The 14,006-nt window shown below is 40.9% G+C and overlaps 1 protein-coding gene across 2 annotated transcripts; it reads left to right on the top strand.

Moving 5' to 3' along the window:
• Positions 1–247: 247 nt before the first annotated feature.
• Positions 248–13,140, top strand: lhx2b (LIM homeobox 2b). Of its 2 annotated transcripts, none has more exons than XM_044362777.1 (5): positions 248–1,540; positions 3,000–3,202; positions 4,154–4,521; positions 7,750–7,955; positions 11,134–13,140. In XM_044362777.1, exons 1-5 carry the CDS (start codon positions 1,358–1,360, stop codon positions 11,422–11,424), a joined length of 1,251 nt encoding a protein of 416 aa, XP_044218712.1. In that variant the 5' UTR covers positions 248–1,357; the 3' UTR covers positions 11,425–13,140. The 2 variants fall into 2 exon arrangements, with proteins under 2 accessions (XP_044218712.1, XP_044218703.1); XM_044362768.1 differs by having other exon boundaries at positions 249–1,540; positions 4,151–4,521.
• Positions 13,141–14,006: the final 866 nt, after the last annotated feature.

The raw sequence follows: 14,006 nt of genomic DNA, 5'->3' as shown, positions 1-14,006 counted from the left end.
ACTTTTGTCCAGCCAGGCAGCAGGTTCAGTGCCATGAGGAGGCTGTGAGCAGCAGCAGCAGCAGCAGCAGCAGCAGCCTGCTGTTGTGGAACCCTCTCTGTGCGTCACTTGAGTAAAAGTCCCAGAAGACCTCTTCAGTGCGCGCACACACACACACACACAGCTCCAACACCTCAGCACACTCTCTCCTGCTCTGACTCTTCCTCTTCTCTTTCTTCAACTGACCTGTCAAACTGCAGCTCCGGACGGACGGAAAGATAAAAAAAAAAAAAAAAAGGGGGGGGGGACGGTGGCCGGTGGTCGGTGCGTATAACCGAGGCAGGGGCTGCTGCTTTTTTTTCCAGACCGGTCGGTAAACTATAGCCAAACAGTTCGGTGACGGCGGAACAGCCAATGAACATAAATGGTGCGTCGTGACGCAACAGGGCCCCGTTGATAAGGAGCGGAGAGTCCAACCGGGACCTGAGAAGGAGGAACGGCGGTTTTGGGGGGCCAGCAAACACTCGCCTATCATCAGTCAACGTAAAGCCAACTCCTCCTCTTCTGCTGTTACGCACATGCATCCTCCTTGGCAAAAGACAAAACACTAACTAAACAAAACAGACTACTGTAAAGGAAAAGCGCTTCTCACAGACGGCCGTCGGGATTTTAGAGATGAAAAAGCTGTTTTTCTTTTTTTTTTCTCCCATATTTTCTCTGCAAAAAAAGTAGTTTGAGCGACATAAATCAGCTGCTGTGAGCATCAACTTGGACTGTTGAACCTGGAGGAGGGGAAGAAGCTTTTTTTTTTTTGGAAATATCTTGTATTTTCTCTCTGACTGTGTGGTGCAGTAGAAGGCTGCTGCCCAGCTTTGCCAGTTGTACAGATTAACTTGTTCTGCACAACAAAAAAAGGGGAGAAATTTTGCGAATGCCTTGCAGACTGCCGAAAGCTTGAAATATTACTCCCGGTGAGGAGGAAGCATCGGTGCCGAGACCCGTGCAGCGGGAGCTTCCATAGTTGGTATGTTTATTCACCGTAAATGGAAAAGAAAAAATAGAAAGAACAATTGGTAACAGCAAAGAAATAATATCACACCTGAGAGAAAAAATAGATTCCGGTCGGCACAGCGAGAGAAGCGGAATCTGTACCCTTATTTATGAATTAATCATAGCTTATTAATAATGAGAGCTGCAGAGATTCGGATGACGGTTTCCATTGGCAGATGAGACGTAGTGTGGAGAACACGTGTCCAATTTTTCCCTCATATTTTTTCCTCCCTGATCTGGATTTCTCACTTGTCACGGCAAGAAAAGGAAAAAAACCCTCCGAAAGACTGAATTTTGAGTGGCGTTATCGCGCAGGGTTTCGCCTCTGATGGACATCTTGGCTTGCAGATCCGAAGAGAACAGTTATAATATCCTCCCCTCTGCGGCAACGATGCTTTTCCATGGCCTCCCTGGAGGCGACGTGCACGGTGTGGTGGAAGAAATGGACCGGAGAGGAAAGAGCGAGTCAGCAGCCATCAGCTCAGCCATCGATATGGGGGAATCAGAGACGGTAGGAGAGATTTCATTTGGCCTCTCGGCTTGTTAGCGCAGACAGCATGGCAGCATGGAAACATGTGACAGTGGCTGTGTACTCTTAACAGCTCCCAACACTTTGTTTCAGTCCTGAACGCTTTTTATCCTCAATTCACACACAAAAAAAGTATCAAGTAAAGGTGTCAGCTTGTTGTTTAGAGGGTTTTAAACGCCTCTCAGGCTGCTGAACTTCTCTCAAAAAGCTTAAAGCTTTTTTATTTCTTCTGCTAAAGTTTAGTCTAAAACAAAAAAAACTTCTTTTAGTCCTAAACGGACTCAAATTATTCAAGGAACAAAAAGAAAACATTTGTCCTTTAAATGTAGCAATTTATTGCTTTAAATGTGCCTTTAATGGTGCGTTCAAAACACAGGTTTATAACATGGACAGCTCAGCGCAGACTCTCAATAATTCACTAACAAAAATAAAATGTTTTTGCACAAATTTGCACAAACATTAAGAGTAAAAATCCGGCTTAACTCTCGTAATCTTTTCTGTGTAGAAAGTGTCTGCTGGCATAAAATTCTTTATTTAAACAGATTATTATTCAGTCAAAATAAACACCTGGAATTATTAGAAAGAGTTCAGTAATAATTACTAACAGCACTGCAATGAAAATGAAATAAATATGAGAAATGAAATTTTAATTCTGCTTCCATCTTCATTTTTCAAATGATTTTGTGGGAGGCTTCACGTGCGTGTGTGCGTGCACGTGTGTTTGTGTCTTGTTTTGTAGGCCTTAAATGACTGAATCCTTTATCATAAACATCTCTGTGTGTCTTATTGAATCTTCTATCAATATTATCAGAGAAATTAACAGCAGAGCTTCTCCACCAAAAATAATGATTTCTATAATTTCATTCAGTGTGTTAAAGCTTCCTAATAGTGACTTTATGTAAATTACTTAACTTCATGTTTTTTTTTTTTTTTCATTTCCTGTTGTAGTCTGGCACTATGAGAAATATTATAATGGCCTTATGGTAGCTTTTATAATCCTCTGTAGTCGCGGTGTAATTCATATTATTCATACTGTAGTCAGTTAGTATTTTATTTATTGTAACTAAAGCATTTTCATATTTCTAATTCCTGACATTTATCTTTTTTACTGAATTACATTTGTGTTTCTAAAATTATGAATAATATTTTAACATCCCAGCAATATTCCTTTGTAGCGTTATTGAAGTTGTAAAGACGAAAATACATTACTGTTATATTAATATAACAGGCTATAATATCTCTATAATCTTCCTCAGCAGTGAGATCTGACTGAACTTTCTTATTTCTCTGATGATAATATTCTGAGTCTGATGACTTTCTAGATTTTGATATTTTATTTCCTCTCCCGTCTTATAATCACTCCATATTGTCAGGATGCTGTAATAAATCCTTTGCCCTGTATTTTAATGTCCTAACGCTGTCCTCGTGCCTCTCTTTGCAGTCCATGCCGTGTATGAACAGCGAGCGCGTCGCTCTGTGCGCGGGCTGCGGCAGGAAGATCGCGGACCGCTACTACCTGCTGGCCGTGGACAAACAGTGGCACATGCGCTGCCTCAAGTGCTGCGAGTGTAAACTCAACCTGGAGTCTGAGCTCACCTGCTTCAGCAAGGACGGAAGCATCTACTGCAAGGAGGACTACTACAGGTAGGAGGGCGCGCAGGGCCTGGAGCCCCTCAGTCCACCTACAAGTGTCCACGATTCTCCTGTTTAAATGGGCAGCAGAGATAAATATCTGTTTCCTAGGATGGTAACTCTGCTTAGTGAAGATTTATACAGTTCGTACAACATAAAGGACCAAAGATGCAATGTTCTTCTTTTAACGATGCAAAAACAAACAAATGCAAAAGCTCAAAATTCGGTTTTAAATTTTTAAAAAAAGGGCCATGATTGAAACATTATTTCTTTCTCAAAAGTCATATCCTGATAGGTTAATATGAGTTTTCTTTTGTACTGATGACAGCTGACATTTTCTGCCATAATTCCATAATATATTTGTTTGTTTTCATGACAAATAATGTCGTTATTGTTCATGTGTTTTTCTCTCAGCGAAACACTGTTATCTACAGGAAGTACGGTAGCCTTCTAGGACAGAAAGAAAAGAAAAGAAAAGAAAAGGAGAGAAATAAATTATTTTTTGAGGTGTTAAAACTCTCCACTGAAAGCCAGATAATGAAATAGCTACTTTCAGTGTTAGCATCTCTCTGGGGGAGGATGACCCCCTTCCCCTCCCTCCCCCCCTCTCTCTTCACCAGCCCCAGCCTTCACTGACAGGGAGGCCCTTTAAAAACCAAATTATTCTTCAACTGGAAATATAAAAACATTCAATCTGTATGTTTTGTTTCAAACCTCTAACAATCGGCAGCTGGCTGATAATATCCAGATGAAATTAAATTGCAGTATCTTCTAACACATGTAGGCTACTAGTGTAAGTTCAGGGAAACTTTAGGCTCAGTGTGTGTTTGGCTGCGTTAAAGTTCGGGATGCATCACAGAACATCCAGGCTGCTACACACACACTCACACACACCCCACAGCAGCAGGCCCCGCCAGGCTGCGTGTCCAGCCGCTGATGAGGTTTCTGTGTTGTCCGCAGAAGATTTTCGGTGCAGAGATGCGCTCGGTGCCACCTGGGGATCTCAGCCTCGGAGATGGTGATGCGGGCCCGGGACCTGGTCTACCACCTCAACTGCTTCACCTGCACCACCTGCAGCAAGATGCTCACCACCGGGGACCACTTTGGCATGAAGGACAGTCTGGTGTACTGTCGGCTGCACTTTGAGACTCTCATCCAGGGAGAATATCAGACACATTTTAACCACGCGGACGTTGTCCCGCACAAAGGCCTGGGCCCGGCCAACACGCTCGGACTATCCTACTTCAACGGCGTGGGGACAGTGCAGAAAGGCCGGCCCAGGAAGAGGAAAAGCCCCGGGCCGGGGGCCGAGCTGGCTGCTTATAACGCAGGTAAGACGGACATTTCTAGAAGGGCGGGACGATGAGAAACAAGGATATGTTGCGGCTAAATAAAGTATTTTTAGAAAATTCATTATTAATTCATAAACAATTCGTGCTTTATCTGGAATTTACGTCAAATAATCATTACATTTGCTCTAAAACAGGGAAAAAAGTTAAAAAAAAAAAAAAAAAAAAAAAAAGATATGTGCCTGTTGGCGTGTAGAGAGCCCTGCAGCGTGAATATGAGCTGATTCAGACTGACAGACTTCATTAATGAAACATTCCTATAGGGACTTTTATAGTGTCTGTGCTCTGCATGAACATAACTTTATCATAGAATACAGAATACACTGCTGTAATATTTCTATAGTATGTCCAGTGTATCATAACTTTATCACAGAGGCTGTATAGTGTCACTATGATATTAATTTAACATCTCTAAAGGGACGCGTTGCGCCAAATATATCCTCTATTGATCTGGTTGCTTTATTTTGAAAGATCTTCGGTCTTCAGTGATATTCAGTGATTAATTGTATGTGTACTTGTGTTATTTTTGTTCATATAGAAGCTGAGATTTTCTACTGAGATACTGAGATAAGGGTTTGTGTCAGAAAGAACAGCAACATATTTATGTTGAGGCCAAACATGGCGCATGAATAAGTCTTAATAACAGTGAGAGAAGCTTGTAGGCCAGCAGTGTCTGATCAGGAAGGATTAAAACTAAACTATCTGAGAGAAAAGATCATCGCACAAAACACTGATTCAGGTTATTAACATAAGTTTGTAAAAATGAATCAATTCAGGCTTTAAAACATTTATTACAAACAGTTTTAATATGTCAAATATGTGGATTGAAGTTTTCATGTACATTTCATAGAAGCATCTTACATAAAGTTTATAAACTGAATGAAAAAAAATGTAAAAAAACAAAACAACAACAACTGGTATGCAGTTAAATATCACATTATCAAGATTATTAAATCTAAATGATCGTCTTAAAAAAAAGAAAGAAAAGTTGTTGTTGGCTGCTGGTTTTGAAGTCATGTTTCAGTTTAGTGAGTCTGTTAGAAAAAAAAAATCTCCCATGTCCTCTTTGGAGGATAAAAAAAAAAAAAAAAAAAGTTTTTTGATGTTCCGGCTTTTGCGTTCACCCTTTTCCACTTGTCAGGCTCCATAGACATCTACAGACCCTAACACCCCCCCCCCCCCCCCCCCCCCCACACACACACACACACACACACACACACCCCTCCCCAACCACACACACACACACACACACACACACACACACACTGCTGGAGCCTTTTTGCATTGGGACATGGCCAAACTGGGTGTGTACCAGAGAGATCAATGTGATTTGATGAGTTATTCACTGGAAGAGAGAGCAGGGAATAATAACTTTCTTACAGCACTATCTGCTTGGAATCTCTCTCTTTTTTTATGCTTTGACTTCAGTTAATTAACCTTCCAATTATTCTCATAAACAACATGTTGATTACAATCTATACAGCGTGTCAGAACCCAGGACAGAACAAGAGGAGAATCATCAAATTATTTCTCCTTTTAATTATTACTGATTCTCATTTACACAAAACTTTTGAACAGTATCACTTCTGTAAGCTGCAACAAGTGAAATAATTATATAAATATATATTTTTACTTATTTTAACACTGTGTTTTTTTATCTTCTTCCTGGTTCCAGCTATTGTTTCTTCAAATAAACAGCATCACTTTCTTTATTTTAAGATATTCTTTTTTATTAAATCAATGAATTCAAACAAGTCAAATGATTTCAGCTTGTAGTGACGGACTTTACTTTAAGAAAATGAAAATTTTCAATCATTTTAAGAGCACAAGATGTCATCATCTAGATAAAAGCAGAGAAGGGAGCTAAATGTCAGAGTAAGTCACAACCAGGAAAAAAAATAACAAAAATAAATGTAGCTTTTTTTTGTGATTGTGGGTATTTAGTTAAAATAAACAGTGAGAACTAAATGAATGTGAAAGCAGCTCTAGGAAGAGGATGAAGAGGCAGTGCGCCCTCTTCTGTTCTCAACCAGAAACAGCATCAAAGCTTCACCTGAACAAATCACATGAGAACATGTGGCGACCCCGAGGAGCAGCGCTCAGCTCCAGGATGTTATTAACACAGTGGATGAGACTGTCTGTAGGAGGATGAGTAGTAGAGACGAGCAGGAAAACGTCTACAGGCTGCTTTTTTTTTGTTAAAATGCTGCAGCATATGCTTTGGCCAGAAAGCAGCATTTGTTCTGCCTGGTGTGTATGGGCTAATTAAGTGAAGTGTTATTCTGATGGTTTTCACTCACTTCATATTCATCATTTGCAGCGTTCTGATATTGAACACGAACTGTTATGCATGCAGCAACACTTTGGCCGTTGCCAAGAAATTTGCAGGCTGGGACAAATACATGTGTGTTGTGTGTATGTGTGTGTGTGTGTGTAAGTGTGTGTGTGTGTGCTGAAGCCAGACTAGCACCTCCTCCCAGGATAGACAGACAGACAGAGATGAAGATAAGACAGACTGAGGAGGTGCAGACTGCGAGCTGCGATCTGCAGCTGGAAGAAACAGCTGTCAGGTCACTGTGTCAATTTGGATCAGATTGATTTTATGGATTGAAGTGACTGAAAAGGAATCCAGGCTGACGTGAGAACAAATGAATTGAACATATGAACGATGACATAAAAAAAAATCTTGAAAAAAGGTTCAAAACGATATTTTTAACAACAAATTTGCAGTTTGAAGCATTTTAAAACTTTTATCTTTCTTACTTTCTGCCTATTTTTTTTTTTCTCTCTCCTCAAGCTTCACATTCAGTATAAATGCTTGCATCACCTTCCTCACTCACTCATGCCCTTCATGGTCAAGCAGCCTCAGGGTCAGGGTCTTATGGGGGGGTGGGGGGGGGGTCGCTTGATATGCAAAGCTTTGGGGGATTTCTTGATTTTTCTTTGATACGTTAAAAATAAGTGCATTCAATAGGTGTAAAATGCAGTTTATCCTTTCTATATGATGCATTTGGGGCTGCTTCTGTGCACACAAATGGAATACACATTGATTATCGGGGTCATGAGAGATGCAGGATCTAAAGCGGGGTCAGAAAAGCTAGAAAAACCCCCAAAATGTCCAATAGAAGCAGGAGAGGAACGAACAAACCAAAACGATGATGATGATCTTTCTAATCAGCTCTTCTCTTTCTCTTCCTCTCGGCCCTGTAGCTCTGAGCTGCAACGAGAACGACGGCGAGTCCATGGACCGGGACTCCCAGTACAGCTCCAGTCAGAAGACCAAGCGCATGCGAACGTCCTTCAAGCATCACCAGCTGAGGACCATGAAGTCCTACTTCGCCATCAACCACAACCCAGACGCCAAGGACCTCAAGCAGCTCGCCCAGAAGACCGGCCTCACCAAGCGGGTCTTACAGGTAATCAGAGCAGGCCTATATGCTTCCCTTTACGCAGGGGGGGGGAAGGAGACAAACGCCAACGAGGGTGAAGGAATTTCACTTGTTTCCAATGCAAATCAGCCTGCGTCCAAGTGTAAAATATATGAAGTGAGTTTTTCCTGAGAGAAGCCAAATCAGCTGCTTTATTTTAACATATTGCTGTTTTTCATGCCGCTGAAATTCTTGGAAGACTTTCACGAAGCTGAAAACAAGCTGAGCAAATTCAGAAAGGGGATTTTCTTTCTCTCTTTCTTTCTTTCTTTCTTTGAAAAGATGTAGAATTTCTGATTTCCTTCAGGCAAAACAAACAGTTAAAACTCAATAATATGTGTTCATATTAGAATGCAAAAATCTCCTGAAAATGAAAGCAAAAGCCGTAAAAGAAATGTAATCTATTTCAGTGGACATCGTGATGTTATGTCGAGGACTGAGGGATGAAAAACAAAAGCTCTGTAGTACACGCAAAGAAAGAGAAAAGCACAACAGAGCGTTTGATTTCCACAGAAGACGACAGCAAATTATCCGGGGGACTGAGAAGAAGAAATGAGACAAAAAGGTTTCTGAATCAAAAATTTTTTTGAGAAGAAGAAGAAGAAGAAGAAAAAAAAAAAAAATCATCCCGCTGCTTTAATTAACGCTCGCAGAAAACAAAGCAGTCGTTTTGCTTTGATGCGTTTGAGTTTTCATGCCTGTTATTCCAGCTGAAGCGCCTCTCTCTCTCTCTCTCTCTCTCTCTCCCCGCTTGTTTCCCATGGCTCCGTCATGATTCCATCACTAACACGCTCCAACACTCAGCTCAGCACAGACCGTTGCCTCAGTCACTCCACATCTCACACGCTACTTTTTTTATTATTTTATTATTAGAAAAGACAGCAGAGATTAAATGTATAAAATTAAGTCCAGAAAATAAGAATAAAGCCACATCAGGGACGCTTGAGAAACTCGACGGTTGGCTCCAAAACTGGGGTGCGGGGGCCCTCTGGGGGTCTTTAAAGGGGTCACCGGGGGCTTCGGCAAAATGACGAGAAAACCATTAATTCCATTGTCATTGCAAATATGAGCATAATGGCTGCTTTTATCCCCATACGCAGCGTAGACACCTCCATGATTATCTTCTCAAAGCATCAGTGAACACAGGGAGCCAAGGCTCTCTATTTTCTTGTGCAAACATAAAAGAAAAGGCTTTATTTTTCTATAGCTACCACTGCCTTTCTCCTCTGTGACTAGCCATAAGAAGTAAAGGCTTTTCTAAGTTTTGCACACAGTAGAAGAAGAGTGCCCCGGCTTTGTGTTTTTAAGTGTTCTTTTATCTTTGACTCCAGTCAGAGTATCTGCAAACAGACTTAAAACAGACACGAGGAGACGCTCACTGGTGTGTGTGCTCTTCACTTAAAGCTAATAGTGAATGGTGGTGGTAGTGGTGGTAATGTGGGTCTGCTTGCGGTTCTGGGACATCAAAATGTTTTAAGGAGCGTATCAGGATTTTACTGCAAATTATCCTCCAAACTACAAACAACAAAATACATGGTTCCCCGATCGACTGGCCCTCCCTGTCTGCAGGATGACATTGTTTGTCAGTAGTAAAGATGTTATTTTTCCTAATAATAAAATGATTTATGTGACTATTCTCATCAATCACAGCTGTGTTTAAAGTTTGGTTAGGTTTAGTTGGGGAAACGTCATACATAGTGTGGGTTAAAATAACTTCCTGGTTAAAGCTGTGTTATTAATATACATTTGTTTTTGCTGCTTGGGGGCAGAATTGAAGTCACGTGTTGAATCCTCATAAAGTTGACATGTTAGCAAATGATCACACATCCAGCAGACTGGCAGCAGTAGTAGAGTTAGTTGGTTTCAGTCTGCACCGACTCCTCAGGGAAACATCTGGCTGTTTATTCACCAGCTAGTTGTTAACTTTGTCTGTCTGATGTTCGGTGCTGGGCAGGTAGTGTACAGTCAGTGACTTCACGGTGAGGGATTGCACATGGTCATAGTTAGTAGAAAACAGGAAATGAACGGCGGTCATTCGTGTCAGTCGACCTATCAATCCACATAAATCTCTTCCTTTTTCGAGGCTCTGTAACAATGTGATGCTGCTGCCTTTACTTCTGACAAACTAGAGTCACACATTTCATCAGGGAAATGTAAAGATGAGTCTTATTTAGACGTTTGAACTGATGCTGTTGTTTTTCTTGGGAGGACAGTTTCAGTTATCTTTATGTTACAGTTAACCATACTGTCTGACATCCCTGAATGTTTTTTTTTTCTTCTAGGCAGCCATAAGTCTCCATTCATTCATTTCATCACACTATGAATATTAACTTGCAGAGACTTGAAACAATGCTTAAGAATACAGTAGGTAATGAGAGTGAACATCACATCTCCTTTTATTAGCGTCACTATTATTATTATTATGATTATTATTGCGTGGTGATGCAGTTGAAAAGCCTGAGCTGCATTCAGCAAAAATAAAAGAAGACACGATGCCGACTGCGTTCACTGTGACCCGTTACGTTTCGACAGGTTGATCGTCACGCCGTGTAGCTAGCTGACTGTTATCAATGGCTGCGTGGAAGACAGGAAATCTGATTGTGTGTTTAACAAATGCTGTTGGAAAGTATACATGATTTATATTTAAAGAGTTAAAATGTGCAACAAAAAAAAGATCATTTAACCAGCAAAGGTTGAAGCAGGTGGTGCATATTTCTCATTTATCTTTAGTGGTATCTAGCAATGCAGATACTGTAGTTTTGGTTTTATTTATATTTGAGATTACTATAGTCCCAATGAAAACTGTTAATAAAGTGCTTGATGATCAGTAGCAGGGATGCTGTTCCTGGAGAGAGATGTTTTTGAACATCATTCTTTATTTCTGTGAGCATCACATGTTGAGTAGACAGACATCTCAAAACCTGAACAAATAAAACCAAAACTATCTGTACGGTTAGATACCTATAGAGGTAAACGATGAACGATATCCAACATATCCCAAACCCACAAATACACCACCTGAAATGACCCTTTAGGAACCTCTGGTGAACGCTTTTATATTAATCTTTGTATGTTAGTTTGTTGTCCTACCGTAACACTAACATCAGTAATCTCATGGAGAATCTGTGGTACGATACATTTTATTGAATATTTTATTTATCGGCAGGTCTGGTTCCAAAATGCTCGAGCCAAGTTCAGGAGGAACTTGCTGCGGCAGGAGAGCACCGGCGTGGACAAGGCGTCCGACGGCTCCACGCTGCAGGGCGGGACGCCGTCAGGCCCGGCCTCAGAGATCTCCAACGCCTCCATGAGCCCCTCCAGCACCCCCACCACCCTGACAGACTTGACCAACCCCACCATGCCCACCGTCACCTCCGTGCTCACCTCGGTGCCGGGCGGCATGGACGTCCACGAGTGCAGGAGCCCATCACAGACCACGCTGACCAGCCTCTTCTGATGGACGGAGCCTCGTCACATCCCCTCCTCATCCTCCTTCCCCCACCACCCACCCCCCACACCCCCCCAACACCTCTGCTCCACCCTGCTGGATTCTAAAACTGAGCACAATTGACTCCTTTGAACATTAAACGGATTAGAAAAGAAAAGGTAACAGAAACAAAAAAAGAAAAAAAGATTTCATTTTGCTCTGAGCCCATTAGAGACTATTTGCATAGTGAGGCGGCCAAGCCTTACAGATGGAACAGTTGTTGTTATTTTGATGTTGTTGTCTTGTCGAGAACTGAGGAGACTTGATTTGCATTTTTCAATGTTTACAGAAAGAGACTGCGGGGGGAAAAAAACTGCTTAATTTTTGGAAATTCATTTTTTCCAGCACAGTATTTATGTTGTTGTACAAGAGTCACTGTTAGAAGGATTGTAAAAAAATCTTTTTTTTTTTTTGGGAAATCTGAGATTAAACACAGGTTACAATATCCTACGACTGCCATGTGCCTTACAGTCCATTTTATCTTAACTGCTGTTCTCAGATGTCGACCAAGATCAGACAGGAATGATTCGACTCAGAAGAGAAGATAAAGAGGGGTAAACCACCCTTACGGCTTGTGCGCATGAGTGTGTGTGTGTGTGTGTGTGTGTGTGTTGTGGTTAGTTCCTATTTGTGTTCATGTGTCCGCACATGTGTATTGTACGTACAGTGCTACACATCCTGCAGTGCTTTAATTTAAAATGTTCCATTTCGAGGTTATGCCTGATGAGAGTTACGGCAAACTAATTATTCTCCTGGTCGTTGTGTTCTTGATTTGACTCTTTTTTTTTTTATTTTTTTTTTATCTTCCTCACTTTGACGAGAGCTGGATTCTGTTTGAATGGAGTTAAAATCTGCTGTACACGAGGACACGATGCATCAGTACCAGTTTAATGCACTATTAGTGGAACACAGGTCAGGTAACGTTTCAGAAGAATTCTTGTGTTTTCAACCTTTAGTCACATAAATCTGAGTTACTTATAGCTCATATTCCACGTATGTGGGATAAAACAAACCGTGAAGTATTCAGAAATACTGCTTGAACTGATTGAAACCACAACTATAATTTGGAATTCACAGATTTTCAAAGCATATTCTCTCTGTATTTGATATAAAAGGGGTCAGCTCAGCACTGATGAGGCTGCTTCTAGCAACAACAGTCCACTACATGAATAACTTTAGTTTATATGGAAACAAGTTAAAATACTTCACCGTTCTTTCCTGGTCACTGAAAATGTCCTTTTAAACTACAGTCAGAATCCGTAACTTTTTTTTTTTCTTCTGAAGCAAGTGAGAAATATTGACTGTTAGGGTGCAATACTATTACTCATGTCTACGGATCATTTGGGCCATTCCACTGCTGTCCAGATCATTTCACTAGACTCAAGAAAATCTTTTCATTAGCAGTTAAAATACTGTAGGTGGAATTATCTGACATTAACAGCAGATATATTTTTTTTTTAATTTTTTCACAGAATGTTGAGTTGAAATGACATGTCAAGGTGAATATTTTGTGTATGATAGAAAACACAAGCTGTGAATGGGAGAGAGGAGCTGCTGGTGAAACATACTGACCCGTCCCAGACTGCTGTAATGACTCAGACAGAGCTGCTGTGTGCTCCTGCACATTCTTGTACACATCCCTGTTGTCTTCAGTTCTGTATGAAATATAAACACTATGAATTATAACACTTTTCTTTTGGAAGATCATTTGTGCCTCCAAGTCCAAGTGTTCTTCATCTACTGATGTGTACGTACTTCGCTGTATACACACAGTGGTGGGTACCTCTGATTGGCCGATGGGATTTACCTCTAAACCAGACGTATGAGTGGAACTGTAGTGAAGTTCAGCCACCGAGAGGTCGGGGAGAAATCCACCTTAAAACAACACAGTTTAGAAGAAACTTGTTCTCTACTCCAACATCCCCGGTCATAACCACCTGACCACCAACCACTCACCTGTTTAATGCGCATGCAGAATTTTTTTTTAATGCCAACATGTTTCTTCTTGACTGAGGTAGAAAAGTTAGTGTGTCAATACAGAAACTGACACAGAATACAGAACATGATTAGATCTGCCTCCATTCCTTCTTCTTCTTCTTCTCTTATTTCTGGCAGTGTAGATGCTGTATCAGTGCATTAAGCCCATAAATTAAGTAAAACCCATCACCTGATCCACTTTTTTAGGCAATTTGTTTGAAATTTGTGCAACATATCTATAGAAACCTACACAACAGTATCTTCATTTCCATGTATCTGCTTTTCATTGAAGGCAACCAGTTTGGTGGACTGGTGGATTTACAGGCCTACCAGGCGTAGAACCAGGGTATGAAGGGAACAGGGTCCTCTCAGTTTGAAGAGACTATTATCATTTCTTGTTGGAAAACCACAGGCCTCAGTCAGAAACAGGACTGTCCCCGTACATTTTTAAATAACAGTTTCATGGCATTTCTGTTTTTATTTAATAGTTGACAGACAGGAGTGTGACATACAACATATATAACCTGCATCACAGGATACTGTGATAACAAAATACTGAAGTTCAGATGCAACTT

The sequence above is a fragment of the Thunnus albacares genome, chromosome 2, assembly GCF_914725855.1.
Source record: "Thunnus albacares chromosome 2, fThuAlb1.1, whole genome shotgun sequence".
Classification (NCBI taxonomy): Eukaryota; Metazoa; Chordata; class Actinopteri; order Scombriformes; family Scombridae; genus Thunnus; species Thunnus albacares.
Note: the sequence above shows the minus strand (reverse complement) of the source record. Positions and strands in the feature narration are given on the sequence as shown.